The sequence below is a fragment of the Nematolebias whitei genome, chromosome 6 (genome assembly GCF_014905685.2).
Source record: "Nematolebias whitei isolate Nwh7 chromosome 6, NemWhi1, whole genome shotgun sequence".
NCBI lineage: Eukaryota > Metazoa > Chordata > Actinopteri > Cyprinodontiformes > Rivulidae > Nematolebias > Nematolebias whitei.
In genome coordinates, this window is record NC_056503.1 from 3,237,709 (window position 1) to 3,252,338 (window position 14,630).

General features: G+C 40.8%; 1 protein-coding gene across 1 annotated transcript in view; it reads right to left on the reverse strand.

Moving 5' to 3' along the window:
- usf1 (upstream transcription factor 1) overlaps positions 1–10,294 on the reverse strand; it is a 23,150-nt gene extending 12,856 nt beyond the window's left edge. The window contains exons 1-5 of the mRNA XM_037677362.1: positions 10,062–10,294; positions 9,889–9,938; positions 8,209–8,321; positions 2,694–2,807; positions 488–641 (exon numbers count right to left, since the gene is read on the reverse strand). Of these exons, the coding sequence (XP_037533290.1) occupies positions 488–641; positions 2,694–2,807; positions 8,209–8,321; positions 9,889–9,938; positions 10,062–10,069 (439 nt within the window). The 5' untranslated portion in view covers positions 10,070–10,294. The remainder of the gene's footprint in view (positions 1–487; positions 642–2,693; positions 2,808–8,208; positions 8,322–9,888; positions 9,939–10,061) is intronic.
- Between the last annotated feature and the right edge of the window lie 4,336 nt (positions 10,295–14,630).

Consider the following 14,630-nt stretch of genomic DNA (forward strand, 5'->3'; position numbering starts at 1 on the left):
ATAGGGGGGATGCCACACAGTGGTAAAAATGGACTTGTCCCAACTTTTTGGGGATTTGTTGATGCCATGAAATTTGGAAACAACAGATTTTTCCCTTAAAATGATACATTCTCTCAGTTTAAACTTTTGATCTGTGATTTGTGTTCTATTCTATTCTGAATAAAATATTAGATGTTGGCACCTCCACATCATTGCATTCAGTTTTCATTCACTATTTGTTTAGTGTCCCAACTTTTTTGGAATCCGGTTTGTACATATTTTTACAAATAAAACCTGAAATTTAAATCTGAATTTATCTTTTTTTTTCTTCCAATTTACAATTCTGTGCGACACTGCACTCGCTGGTCTATTACATTAAATGCTTGTGAAATACTAAGGAGTTTGAAGTTGTAATGTGACAAAATGTTGAGAAGTTCAAGCACTATAATGATGCAGATCATTGCAGGTCAACACAGCCAAGAAGCAAGCTTTAAAGTGCAGTATTTACCTGTGGGAGTAGTCTGTCCCAGCAGTGTGTCAGAAGCCTGCACGGTGGTCACCATGGTGCCAGCTGTGGCATCTGCGATGGAGGTGGGGTAATAGGCATACTGAGTCTCAGTGCTGCCATCCCCCTCCAACTCCTCTGACTGAGAGATCACAGCCTGAAAAAGCACAAATACTGGTAGTTGTAACAGATTCATCACTTTCTCCTAAAAGCAGACAAAACTAAACACTACAAGCTGAACCACCCAGTATTTTTCTACTATATAAACTATAAAGGATAGTAAATGGATTGTACTTGTATAACACCTATCTTATCAAGTTACTCAAAGCTCTTTACAGCACAATCTGCGCCTCATTTACCCATTCAAACAGCACTCTACTAGATCTATACAAAGACTAATCAGAGCTTTATCACATTCACACATCGATGGGACAAACATCAGAGGCAATGAGGGGTTCAGTGTCTTGCCCAGGGACACTTCGGCATGTGACTGTTGGTGGAATCGAACCCCCAACTCTTTTTATAGGCGGACGCCTGCTCTAACCACTCAGCCGTTGTAACAATCATGTCATTCAATGAACCCAAACTGCAGCAAGACTTTAAAATAACATCTAATTTTAACAACCTATTCCAAACATAAAAACTTATCGAATTAAAGGCCTAGCATTCTAAAAAGGCACGCATGCATCAAACAATTGCACGCTTCATGAAAATGGTTCATGAGATATTAAACATGCAAACATACACAGACAGCAACATAATAGTCCACCTCCACCTGTTGCCGGGGAATGCTGCAGCAACTCCTGAAGAAGGAAGCTGCTGAAAGTAACTCAGCCAACAAAAAGAGAGCTGACGCCCACAAAACCAGCACAGAACCACGACTGCATCTGACAGAGCTAGTTTTCAGAAAAACTCCCAAAAACCACGGTCTGAAGACGTCCCTGGAGGGAGCACGTGATCCAGCCACAACTCAGGACAGCAGTGCCTGCCTTACAGAAACGCTGCGCGATGCGCTCGGTTTGTTTTGATGACATCACACCACTTTCGTGTGTGATGCTGGACTTGTGTAGCTGCAAAATGTTACTGAGGTAAAAGAGTAAATTTTCATTAACAGTGATACTATTCCAACAAAAAATGACCTGGGAGTGGGAACGCATTCAAATGTTGGAAAATCTTCTTCTGACGCCAGACATAGGCCTGTCATGATAACAAATTTTGCCGGGCGATTAATTGTCTCAGAAATTATTGCGATAAACGATAATATTGTTTGAAATTTTACAATAATTAGTCATTATTGTCAAATTTAAGAAAAAATGTTGGTTAATTTGTTTTGAGCGTAGTACATTTCTTTCGACCACCGGATGGCAGTATAATACGGTTTGAACTGAAGGATGGATAGTGAGGGAGAGAGCAGCGTGTCTCTTTAAGAAAAATGGCAGGGATGCCCCTTGGCATGACATGGGCTGTCTCTCCTTCCTTTTATCGTTTCTCAAAATGGCGGACGCTTGGTGTGGTTTGAGCTCTTTAGCATAACATTTTTCACAAAAAGCTTTTAATAAACATTAAAAAAAATCAGTAAACAAGTTCTCAGCTGCTTTTTGCAGAGAAAAACAACTTTTTACACGAAGGCACGGGTTTCAACTGTGAATTTTGGAGCTTCGACAAGATGGAGGTTTTTTCCTGAGGTCGGCCTGTTAGCTTAGCTCGTAGCGTAGCTTCTTAGCTTATTAACGATCCCAAAATGCAATTTTGGACAGTTAAAACAGATTTTCAAGATAAGAGAAAAAAGAGAAAGGGAGGGGTCAGTGAAGAGCACTGGAGTTGAGCCTTTTCTTATCCAGTGTCTTCAGTAAAAAAGAGAGAGACACGAAGAAATGATAAAGCTGATAAATGAAAATGAGGTCGATAATTTTCATTTATAATGTGATTAATTATTTATTGTTTGTCGCGACAGGTCTAGTCAGACATTACAATAAAATTCAGCTTCAGTATTGATTATTGCAAAATGAGCACTCCATATCTGACAGCTCCCTGCAGATTTTCACCCATCTCTCATTCTGGAGCAGCAAACAGTTTCTATTCCAATTTCTGGAAAACCCCCGTGGTAAGGACCAGATGATGTTTTACCGTTATATATTTCTAAGTTTTAGCTATGTGCTGTTTCAATGTATTGAACATTGTAGTGTGTGTTGCAGTGTGTTGTTCTAACCTGTGTGACGGTCTGTGTCGTTGCAGGGAAACCAGCAACTAGATTGACGGCTGCAGCTCCATCTGTCTGCCCCTCTAACTGGCCGTCCGATACCTGGATCACCCTGTAGGTCACCTGCAACCCAACACATTACCCTGAGGTGTGGAGATCTCATGATTACACCTGCACACACATCGGCATCTTCCTTGATGTAAATCAAGTGCATGAACTACACACCAGTGGATTTCCAGCTGTGAGTTCAGAAACGTTAGAAGGTCTTCAAAAATAAGGAAACTTCACTTGCTCTCGTGCAAGGCGGACACCTTTCCTTCCCTCTCCCGTCCTCCTCCTGCCTTGTGCTCTCTGTCTGTGTATAGGAGCTCGTATTTTACACATCATCCGAAACTAAAACTTCAGTCATGGATCTGGTCAGCTGGACTTCAACACAATCGATAAAATATTTTCAACAAAGCGACAGGGTCCTGGAGAAACCTCATGCCCCGCTAAGACAAACGCGGCAGGATACGTCATGGATCCGTGGGGAGTTTAGGAGCTGATGTGCCTTTCCGTTTTGTCTCAGGAGGACACCGAAGATGTTTATATAAATGGAACCATGATAGCAGGGGTTCTGCTTTTTGGCATTGGCGGGTTCCTACGTTATCTGTAGGGGTGTAGCGGTACACTAAAATCACATTTAGGTTCGGTTCAGTTTAAGAGAGCTTGGTTCGGTTAATTTTTGGTACAAAAAAAGGCCAAAATAAAAACTTACAAAATGTTTATTTTGAAAATATGCCAAATAAACAAGTTGTCATTACAGAGTTCTTAGCTGGAGGTGATCTGGTGGATGAAGAAGACTCAGCTGCTATCATCCTGAGACTGCAAACACAGAGATAAAAAAAATGGAGTTAATAAGATTATATAATTTTAAACTAAAAAGTTAATTAGATCACAATAATACAATAACAATACCTCTTCTTGCACGGTCATCATATGAGGTGGTTGAATATCCTCTCTCGCTCATCATCATCATGTGGCAGGGCTTTAATCTGGTCCAGGGCTTGTTGACCATCAGTTTTATCTTTTTCATAAAGTGCTGCTACAACTTTCTGGCTGAAGTGTTGACATGATGGGATGTCGTAGCGGAGCTCAATAACTTTACTCATATGCTTAAAGCCGTCGCATCAACAACAGAATACGGACGTAGATCCAGAGCTTTAAACACTCCTACAGCTTGTGTTACTGCTTTGGACCGATCTGAATGACCTGATAAAGGTTGTTTAAATGCTGCTCTTATCGATCTTTACACCGTCCTTGAAGAGACATTCACATTCAGATGATGTCGTTTCAAGTGCTTTAACAAGTTAGACGTGTTGCTGTTGCAGATCCAGTCTCCGTGAAACAACGTCGACACACAGCTTTGGATTTGTTCACTTGTCTTTTACACAAAAAGCCATAATGTTCCCAAACAGGAGACCGCAACGAGATGGCTTGTTCGTTGCCTGCTAGGCTGCTAATGCTACGCGTGCTGCAAGATAATAGCGCCGTGCTGAAACACACTTAAGAACTTTTGTTCTGCGGCGCATACACTCTTGTTAATAAAATTTAATGAGTGATAAAATAACCGAAACGGTACGCAGGTGGACTGAACCGACACCCCTAGTTATTGGCTATTGAAGAAAACGGAGGCAGCAGTTTCAGCCAACTGTTGAGTCTGTGTGAAGGTTTGGTTCGTGCCTTGAGCACTCAAAATCAGCTGATTTACGAGCTAAACCATAAGATGGAAGCGATTTGTGAGAATCGCAGGTCACTTGTGGTTTCAGGGACTCGCCAGCACGTTGGAGACGACCTTGGAGGGGACTCATAAGCATGGACCAGTGGAATGCCCATAAATCTGGCCATTTTGGATCAAAAGTACCAGCAGGACTCAAGGCTGACAAGAAATAACAGTCTGCCTGAAAAAAAATCAACAATTGTGGCTTTTCTGAATCTGACTCCCTCGTTTGGTCTCGAAGCAGTCAGACTTATCAAATTTCTCCTGGGATATGTGTAAACTAAAGAAAAGCTTTGTCTATCGCACCCCCCCACCCCACCTCCGCAGAGTTCTGTGAAGGCTTATCAGAGCTGTACCAGCTGACACCATCTTATCAGGACTATGGGCTACCTGGAAGTGTTTCATGGACATATCTCACCATCTTGTCAAATGCATATGTAACGTGTTTATAAATGTGCTGCTGGTAGAGATTTTTTAATGTCTTACATCATGTCCTAATAAGGACAAGATGTGAAGAGATCTTTTTTGTAATACCACTATCCTCTCCTCATGGCCTTATCCCCTGTTCTATTTAAAAAGTATTCTGAAAAAGGATAAGGGGCTGTGCTCTTAGGAGCAGCAGCAAGGTGCACTCCGCCCATTGTTTAGGATGACTGTATGAACATAATCTCACTGTATTTCAATACAATGATAATAAAGCTTATTCTGATTCTGATTCTTTATCTAACATAATTGAGTGGAAAGGAAATTATTTTATTGTAGTAAATCTAAAATACACTGCCTGGCCAAAAACAAAAGGTCACACACTAATGTTTCGTTGGGGCGCCTTTAGCTTTGATTATGGCATGAATTCTCTGTGGCATTGTTTCTATAAGTTTCTACAATGTCACATCTATTTCCACCCGGTGTTTACATGCGCAAAATTCTTTGACTGGATTGAAATGTTTTTAGATTAAATAACTCCAACGTTTCCTTTACATGGGCACAATCTGTTCACGGCGAGCGTTTACATGCAGCGGGCTTTGATTCTGAACAGCAGTACTGACATGTGCAAAGTGGTCAACTCTCTTTAAAATAACACAGAAGAAGAAGTTCTACTTCTGTTCTACTTCCGGTTTACTTCCGTGATGAAAGTAAACAAACCTGAGCACCCAAAATGGACCCGCGGCAGGTTTTAATGACGCTGGAGACGTTGCTGCACTCCATCACTGAGCTGCAGGTGATGCAGATCATTTTGAGCTCTTTCAAAGTTTCTAGTAGAAATGTTGTCGCTCACCGACCACTTTTACTTCCCCGACATGCTAATACTATTAGCATTAGCCAGGTGGAAATGACATAAGGTCGCACATGTGCAGTCAGGTCAGTTTTCCACAATCGGAAAAAAAATGAACAGATCAAGTGTTTACTCAGTGCTTCTCAATTATTTTCTGTTATGCCCCCCTAGGAAGAAGTAAATATTTCACCCCCCCACCTCTCCGCCATGACTGTAATTATTATGATTTGTCTATAAAATTGTTATAAGTGCATCTCTGCATAACATCGTGTCCTTATCAACATTAAAGGAAAAAAAGAATATAGATCAACTTACAACGAAAAATAACTTTAACATTATTTTATAGTGTGTAACAGAAACAAGTTGAAGTGCATCAATTTGCCTGAAAAAAAAACTTAAATCCTTATTTAAACTGTAATCATTTTTTGACAATTTGATACTGAAAATAAAAATATATAATCAATAAATAATATTCAAATTGATCAGCAACATTTTAACTCACGGGTGTTTTATAAAACACTTTGACCTACAAAACTAAATAAAACAATAATGAATCAAACAATTTGTGCTGATTTTTTTAATCAAAATGAGGAAGTCAGGATCAATGAACACAATCATCGATCAAAATGTAAAAAACTGTCAACACGAAAGAGGAAAGAGGAGCAGGTAACCCTCTCGCTTTGAATCTACTCTTAGTCACCTGCGTGCTGTGGGTGACAAGCGTCCAGAGCGTCTAAAACAGCAGCTTCACTGAAGAGGTGAATTTATTTTGTTAGCAAAGAACAGAGTCCTAACAATTATTAAACATTACTTCTATAAATTGTGCTTTGACAAACTCATCGATAAAACCAAAACATTTAGTCAACGCAACAGAGGAAAGAGATGGCAGGTGTCACTCTCGCTTTGAGTTTACTCTTTGTTGCATGCACTGTGAGTGACGTGCACGCGCTGAGATCTGATAATAATCCGAATGGGGCGTTTACATGACACATTTTTATTCTGAATGGCCGTTTAATCCGATTACTTACGTGCATGTAAACATAGCTTGTGTTACCAACAAAGTCCATGCTCAATAATCCAGGATTACAATCCAAGAATTTTCAGTCAGGTCATCTGGACAGTTTCATTTTTTATTTTTTTTGTGCTGAAACATTTCACCTTCCATCCAGAAGGCTTCATCAGTCAAGGAAACGCACAACACAAAACTGATTCTTCCCTGAACAGCTTACTCCAAAGTGGAAGCTAGTGTTTGGATAGCTAGTGTTGCATTAATTCTTCACCAAGCTCTTGCATTGATGATGGCAGATTGTGACCACTGTGCAAAGCCTTCTCCAACACATCCCAAAGATTCTCAATGGGGTTCAGGTCTGGACTCTGTGGTGGACAATCCATGTGTGAAAATGATGTCTCATGCTCCCAGAACCACTCTTTCACAATTCGAGCCTCATGAATCCTGGCATTGTCATCTTGGAATATGCACGTGCCATCGGGGAAGAAAAAATCCATTGATGGAATAAGCTGATCATATTCAGGTCGTCAGCTGAACTCATTCTTTGAGCACAAACTGTTGCTGAACCTGGACCTGAGCAACTGCAGCAACCCCACATCATAACACTGCCCCCACAGGCTTGTACAGCAGGCCACTTTTTTTTTCCGGCCACATTTTTTCCTCCAAGACGATGGGTCTCCACTATCCTTCCAGTTTTTAATAATGTGTTGGATACTTCTTAACCCAGTTTTAGTAGTTTCTACAATCTCCTTAGATGTTTTCTCTGCTTGATGCCAATGATTTGACCCTTCTCAAACATCTTTTCCACGTCCACGTGATGTGTCTTTAACACGGTCGTTTAAGAAATGAGAAGCAACTCATTGCACCAGTTGGAGTTAAATAACTTGTTGCAGCTGAAAGATCATCACCCATGAGGTAATTATCCAACAGGAGGCGCCGACCTATTTACTTAGTTAAATCCAGGTGGTGACTTTTTTTTGGGCCAGGCAGTGTATGATGCAACAATAAACTCTAAAATGTTGAGAGGCAAAAAAAAAGTGTTTTCAAATATGTTGGCACTTCCAAAACAACAACTACACTGTGGCTTAGACAGCTTCTGGATGCCTTTTTGAACATTGTATCTTGAGTTTTGTGTGTGTGTGTGTGTGTGTGTGTGTGTGTGTGTGTGTGTGTGTGTGTGTGTGTGTGTGTGTGTGTGTGTGTGTGTGTGTGTGTGTGTGGGTGTGTGTGTGTGTGTGTGCATGTGTGTGTGTGTGCATAGGTCTTGTTCTTGTTAAACAGTTTTTATTCTGTAAAATGTGCTTTATAAATAAATTTGCCTCTCCTTCTCTTATCAATTTTTGTTACCCTCCAACAATTCTCTTTTGTAAGCACGAGTGGAAAAAGATCCAGCTGCAGTCCAAGAGTGAATATCATCCAGTGTTTAACTTGCTGAAAAGTTCCCAACCTTTATTTTAACTCTTTCCAAATAACTCCACCCTACCTGTCCACAGGCTCCTTCTGCCTTAAAGAGATATTTGATGGGTTGGTCAGTGAAGGTAGCAGCAGACTGAATGGTGGCAATCGCTGCTGGATCTTCTGCAGTGGCCACAGAGCCTGAAGAATCAGAAGCAACACATTTTAAACCACTTGATAGCTCTCACAAGTCAATTTTCAGGATTAAAGTAACATTCGGTAAAACCAACAAAGTCCATGCTCAACAATCCAAATCCAATCCATTAGGTAAAACCAAACTGCATCAGTTTAGATTTGGCTGTAAGTCAGTTCAGGAGCTGCACGTGGCTTTTCAGAGCGCCTGAAGTAGCTTCCTGTGTCTGAGACAACAAACAAACTGAACCTCATTTACTGAACAATATGTACTAATAAACGTAATATATAATAAAACTAATATGGACAGTAATGTACAATAGAAAATCGTACTTTTAGCTGAAACATAAACTGAAGTAACATAACATACATGAGAGGTTGTTTTGTCTAATATGTTTATCCTGATGCATGCTCAATAATCCAGGTAGAACAATCTAACAAAGTTAAATCAGGTCGTCTGGACAGATTTAAAAGAAAAACATGTTGAGAAACATTTCATCTTTGTGTAAAGACTTCATCAGTCTGAAGAGCTGCAATAAACCCAGTCTTATAAAAAGCACCTTCTCAAAGTGGATCATCCAGTTTGTTGCTGACATCCAGAAGAAGCTGTTCTAAACACAACGTCCCAGTGGCTTTTAAACCCCAAAATACATTACGGCAAAGACTGGTTCATCCCAAAGATCCAGTCCCCCGGCACAAACAGAGTAATGTTGTGTATGCTGTTCAGTGTCAGGAGGGCTGTGATCAGTCTTACATCGGGGAAACTAAACAGCCACTGGCCAAAAGGATGGCCCAGCACAGAAGATCAACATCATCAGGCCAGGACTCTGCGGTCTACACTCATCTCCAGGCCAGCGGTCACTCTTTCAGGGATGAAGATGTTCACATCCTGGACAGAGAGGAACGATGGTTTGAGAGAGGAGTAAAGGAGGCCATCTTTGTGAAAAGAAACCGTCCATCATTAAACAGGGGTGGAGGCCTCCGGGTTCAACTGTCCCCCTCTTACAATGCTGTGATTGCTAGTATCACTCAGCCCTCTGTGAGTAGTAAACAGCCATCAGTGTGCTAATGATCCATCGTTAGGCTGATGGTCCTCCTTTATCATGTGAACAGCTGGTTCTGGATGTCACCAGATGTTTGCTGCAGCTCCTCAGACTGAAGAAGTCTTTTGGATAAAAGACGAAAACATTTCAACAAGTTTTGTTTAATCTGTCCAGAGGACCTGACTTAACTTTGATTAATTCAAATAATGTACTGTATATACCAGAGGTTGTCGTTTTAATATGGACGGGATGTTATTTCTCTCTATATATGTAAAGGACTCAGTCTGATCTACAAAATGTCAGCTCCTTCTCTAGAAATATATATTTTTATAAAGGATGCTTCTAGGAGCCAAGTGAAGTAGCAAACATTTATTTTGTAGGTATTTTTATTGCACAAAAATACTGAACCGATAGTAACTGATTTACGAAAATGCACACACATTTCAGATTAGTTTCATAGATTTGGAACACAGAAAAATATTATACAAATCAATAAACATTGTGCTTTTTGTGCATGCAGTCCTCAGATTTACCTTCTTCACTGACGGTGACAGTTCCGTCCGGTTGCGGGCCTTTCTGTTGGCTGCAGTCATCAAAACACAAGAGCAAATGCAGGAAAGCACATAAAATGCACTGACTGTGTGAGTTAACGCTTTTATTTTGTTGTGATCCGGTTCAAGATGGCGCATGTCGCCGTCCTGCTCACCTCTTCATTTCTGAACGGGCAGACCTCCTGCACTCGCTTCGACAGCCAAGCAGCGGAGACACATTAGTTTCAAGAAAAGATTAGGGGACCTTTCCTCCACACAAAATAATGCTTAATATCCTCAAAATAAATTCATGCGAATGACACTAAGATGGAGAAATCAACCGAAAACGTTGTTCAAAAATGCTGGAGAACCATGGGTTGCAACAAACGTTACTATGGGTGATACCGGAAACTCCTCAGAGCTGCCTTCAAAGTTAAAGCATGGTTATCGTGGATACGCGACAAAGATTACAAAACTGCGTTTTACATACACGGAATGACATTTTAAAAGAAATACTATACGACTAATATTACTATTATTACAGTTAAGCCTTTTGCAGATGTATCATAGGCAATCGTAACTTTTATTTTGACGGTTTCTCGAGGAAAAAATCTATAATCGACGCATGTTTTTCTAGAAAGTTGTTTAATAAATTATTTTTAGTTTTTACTTTAGTAGAACGGACATTATTTACAAATAAAACTGTCGACATAACATTCAAATGTAAAAGTATATATATATATATGATATATATTTGGTTTTATAAACGCCAACGTTGTTTTTAGTTGTGCGCATGCGCAACCGGAAGTTTCTTGTGTTGCGTAAAAGAAAACAACAAAACAAGTGATTTTAATGTCTAAGGGAATCGTATGAACACCAATTCAGTCGGATCATTGTGTGTTTTTGTAAAATAAATTAGAAACTAAACTAGAACTGCTCATAATCAGCATAATACAACTAATCAAAATTAAATATGATAAACACACTTTTGATTTATAAACCTATTAGTTTGTAACTACGCACGTATCGGGTTTCGAAACGTTTTACTATAAACATCTGTTGTGGTAAAACAGTTTGAAGAGGAAAAAACGGAGGTTCTGCGTTTGTCTAACTTGACGCAGGTGAAAAATATAAATATAAAATATCGCTGTAACGTCGAGAGGGATCGCTGTTGTGCGTGTGTAAAAAGCTAAAACTGTCTGAAGATGTTGATGTTTTTTTACCTCAAGCTAGCTCCGGTGGGGGGTCACGAAATTTAAAATCGGATACTTACGGGTTAGTTTTAGTATAATTAATTTTTGTATTTTTTAAGGTGTAGCTCTGGGACGAGATGTAAAGTTTAGGTCCAAAAAGCACTGGGCAGCGCCCGCGGTTCGAACCCGTGTGACGGGAAGGAACTAATTCGAATAAGAATTGTTGAAGTAACCGCTGAGCTATACCAGTGCACAGAACACTGCAGAGAATAAGACTCTTACAGGCTACAGTCCAGCATTAATGACGTCATTACTGGAGGTTAGTGTTGAGTCGTTTTTATCGTTCAAAGACGAAGCGGTAATGTTTTTGCCCATGTCACATTTACAGGTCTCTCTTGTAAAGGAGTCCTCGTGGCTCAATGACAATAGCCTGTATAAATAAAGGTTGGATGAAAATATCCGTGTACATTTGTTTGTTAGCACAATATCTCATGAATCACTGCATGAAACTCAGAGTAGGAGCAACAACTGATTCCCTTTTCGGATCAGTACCATTTTAAATGTTTGCCACAACTAAGTAATCTTGGCAAGCAACAAAATAAATAAAACTCAGCCTATTTTACGGATACTGAGCTAAAATAAAAATAAAATAATGGTGGTAGCCAAACAGGTGTATAGAACCACTAGAGGGCGAACTGGTCAAGTGCAACAGCGGCCATTACCAAAAAGGTCAAACCAAACGTCTGCATTTTGGTGGTTCAATAACTCTGAGTAAGGGCTGACTATGTAAAACATGTAAAATATTATAAATGGTATGTAATATAATACTAATAATTTTAAGAAATGCACTGTACTTATAGCGCTTTTCTCTCTTATCAAGACACTCAAAGCGCTTTACGTCTGTGTCCTCATTTACCCATTCATCCAGCATTATATCTGTGCAAAACTAGTTGAACAAATCATGCTAAAGAGACTAATCAGAGCTTTATCACATTCGTACAGCGTGGGACTCACATTGGAGACAATGAGGTGTTCAGTGTCTTGCCCAGGGACACTTCAGCATGACTGCTGGTGGAATCAAACCCCCAACTCTCGCATTGGAGGACAACCCTTGTAAATACATGTACATTTTTAAGTTTAAAAAATAAATAAATACATAAATCTTTAAGAGCCATGAATTTTCTCATTTTGCCAGATCTCCAAAGGTTTACGTTGGAGATTTAGCACACACCAAAATCATGACAACCAGACATTAAAAAAAAAATCAAGTAGCACTGAACAGAAATATTTATGTGCTCCCGTTATCTCTGCAGCATAGAGAAATGTGAGCTCAGCGTTTCCAAACCATATCCTTGGGTTTAAAAGATATGATGTACAAAGCACACTTCTGTTCCTTTCACAACACGATTTGTTCACTTCTGAATAAAACATTTGCATAACCAAGTGGTGGGAGTGGTGGCGCAGAGGTTAGAGGGATCGGAAGACTGTCTGTTCAACTCCCGGTATCGACCATCAAAATGTGGGTGGGAATAGTGAAGTACCCACACCTGCCTCCACCCTCATTTGCCCCACTCTGAGCCCCTGAGAAGGCCCTTAATTCCCACCATCTGCTCCCCCAGGTGCCCTAGATGTCAGCTCCCTGCTCCTCACAGAGGGCTGTGGTAGCTCGGTGGTCTGTGGTTGTGTCAGGAAGAACATCCAGCGTAAACATAATTGCCAAATAACAAAAGTCCATGCTCAATAATCCATCCATCCATTATCTTTACCCGCTTATTCCATCTTGGGTCACGGGGGTTGCCGGTGCCCATATCCAGCAGTCACTGTGGCAGGGTACACCCTGGATGGGTCACAAGTCCATCACAGGGCCACATAGACAAACAACCATTCACGCTCTCACTCACACCTAGGGACAATTTAGAGTTACCAATCAGCCTAACATGCATGTTTTTGGTCTGTGGGAGGAAACCGGAGCACCCGGAGAAAACCCACGCATGCACGGAGAGAACATGCAAACTCCACCCAGAAAGGCCCCTGGACCGGCGTTTTGAACCAAGGACCTACTCGCTGAGAGGCAGCAGCTCTACCAGTTGCGCCACCATGCTGCCTATTTCCATCGAGTGTTGCATTAATTTTTCACCAAGATCTTGCATTTTTGCAGGATTTTCCTGGAGTTTCCTGTAAAAACTTGAAAAGGAGAAAACAATCAATCGATTATTGAGCATGCATCAGGATAATCAATCGATCGTTGTATTATAGATTGTACCCAGGGGAAGCCACTCCCTGTCTTTATGGACTTCCAAAAATACATAAAGAAGGAACACCACTCAGACCCATCGTCAGCAGCATGAACTCATTGACATACAATATTGCTAAACATCTGGCTGGTATTTTAGCTCCTCTTGTTGGAAACACACCTCATCACATAAAGAACTCCATTGATTTTGCTAACAAAGTTCAACATTTGAAACTAACCCCAGGAGAAACCCTTGTATCGTATGATGTGACTTCTCTTTTCACATGCACACCCATCTCTGAAGCAGTAGAAACCGTCAGAAAACAACTTCTACAAGACAATGACTTAATCAACAGGACCAACTTCACCCTGGACCAGATCTGCACCCTGTTGGATCTCTTGTCTCTCCACCACTTATTACAAGTTCAATGACAGTTTTTACAGACAGAAGCACGGCTGTGCCATGGGATCTCCAGTGTCACCCATTGTTGCCAATCTCTACATGGAGGAAGTGGAACAGAGAGCCCTAAACTCCTATGAGGGAACAACGCCAAGCCATTGGTTCCGATATGTAGATGACACCTGGGTCAAAATCCAAGCCAAGGAAATAGAAGCGTTCACCAGACACATTAACTCGGTCGATAACAACATCAAGTTCACCAGAGAGGAAGCAAACAACAACAAGCTGCCTTTTTTGGACTATTTGGTTCAGATGGAGAGAGAGGACAGCCTCAACATTGAAGTTTACAGAAAACCAACCCACACAGACCAGTATCTTCTGTTTGACTCCCACCATCCACTGGAGCACAAACTCTCTGTCATCAGAACTTTACAACATCGGGCCGAACGCATCTCCACAAAGACAGAAGGGAAGGAAAAGGAACAGAAACACATTAAAGAAGCTCTTCAAACATGTGGATATCCTAACTGGACTTTTGTCAAGTCAGAGAGGAAATCTACAAAACACACTAATAAACAGAAAAAGGAGAACAACAGACGTAAAAACATTGTCATCCCTTATGTTGCTGGAGTATCAGAGAAATTCAGAAGGATCTTCAACAAACACAACATCCCAGTACATTTCAAACCCAGCAGGACTCTCAGACAGAGGCTGGTCCACCCTAAGGACAAAACACCCATACACAAACAGAGTGGTGTAGTGTATGCGGTCCAGTGCAGCGAGGACTGTCCAGACCTCTACATTGGAGAAACTAAACAGCCTCTTCACAGACGCATGACTCAACACAGGAGAGCCACCTCCTCTGGACAAAATTCAGCTGTTCACCTCCACCTCACGGATAAGGGACACTCTTTTGAGG